The sequence below is a fragment of the Echinops telfairi genome, unplaced genomic scaffold (genome assembly GCF_000313985.2).
Source record: "Echinops telfairi isolate 266 unplaced genomic scaffold, ASM31398v2 ScPeMD7_655;HRSCAF=1070, whole genome shotgun sequence".
In the NCBI taxonomy this organism is placed as follows: Eukaryota; Metazoa; Chordata; class Mammalia; order Afrosoricida; family Tenrecidae; genus Echinops; species Echinops telfairi.
The window spans coordinates 17,261,080-17,262,122 of record NW_022104553.1 but is presented as its reverse complement, the minus strand read 5'-3'; the positions used below and the strand labels follow the sequence as shown (position 1 = coordinate 17,262,122).

General features: G+C 58.9%; 1 protein-coding gene across 1 annotated transcript in view; it reads right to left on the bottom strand.

The window, feature by feature from the left end:
• Positions 1–10: 10 nt before the first annotated feature.
• Positions 11–1,043, bottom strand: part of DNAAF3 (dynein axonemal assembly factor 3) — a 7,327-nt gene continuing 6,294 nt past the window's right edge. Inside the window, exons 8-10 of the mRNA XM_013008001.3 lie at positions 473–608; positions 243–357; positions 11–89 (exon numbers count right to left, since the gene is read on the bottom strand). Coding sequence (XP_012863455.3) covers positions 11–89; positions 243–357; positions 473–608 — 330 coding nt within the window. The remainder of the gene's footprint in view (positions 90–242; positions 358–472; positions 609–1,043) is intronic.

The window sequence follows — 1,043 nt, the reverse complement described above, 5'->3', positions numbered from 1 at the left end:
CTTCGTATGCTCACCGAGCTGACTCCACAGTCAGGCGCCCTTCGGGGGCCACGCAGGCCGCGAGCTCAGGGCTCAGGAGGTGGGCCATCCTGCGGGGACACGGAGTGGGGGTGGCTGAGCGGTGGTCCCCCGACTGAGGGAGGAGAGGCTGGGGGTCAAGACTCCTGGTCTGAGGGAGCAGGTTCTAGGGCTCTAGCCCTGGATCCTTGAGGAAGTCGGGATGCTGTGAGCGGTCCCCTTACCCACAGGCCACGTAGAGCATCTGGAATCGTCCCTTGTAGCAGCTCTTGTGGTGGAGGGTCTGGGCAGAACCGAGGGACAGGAAGTGGACAGTAAAGGACCCTTGGGCGGGGGGTGCTGTGGAAGAGGAGAAAGGGGTCATCCCTGCTGGGTGGGGTCATGGGCTGGGGGTGGGGGTGGGTCTGTGACCCGGAGAGCCTTATAGACTAATAGAGTCTGGGCAGATGCACACCACTGGCGACAATGAGATTAGCGGCCACCACGAAGCCCCAGCCCATGGTCTGTCTCAGCGAGGCCTTGGCACAGTGTAGGGCGCTCAGCCTGGCAGGTAGAGAGACACTCCCACCCCTTAGGGACCAGACAACAGGCTGAAAAGGATACAGGTAGGGGTGGGGGGCAGGTCACAGGTAGCATCTCCAGAGAGGGATGGATACCGGAGACCCTGGCCCAGGATAGTTGGAGGGAAGCAGGGCTAGGTTCTGTGAATGTGTGACTATATGTTTGAGTGTGTGTATGTGTCAATGTGTGTGTGTGTGTGTGTGAGTGTGTGAGTGTGCATGTGTGATGTGAACCTGGTCTAGTACCCCGTCAAAAGGTCCTCAGACAACTTAGACTTCCACCGGGTAAGTAAAAAACCTGAGCAGAAATCAGCATTCCAGCCAAGGTATGACCCTAGAAGAAAGGAGGGCCCCAGGCACCAAGAGCAGGATTCGAACCCGCACCAGTTCCAGCGCAGATTAACATGCCTGCAGCCTCGGACCTGGGACCATGCAGGGTGCTGCCCATTGCATCCTTTCCATGTG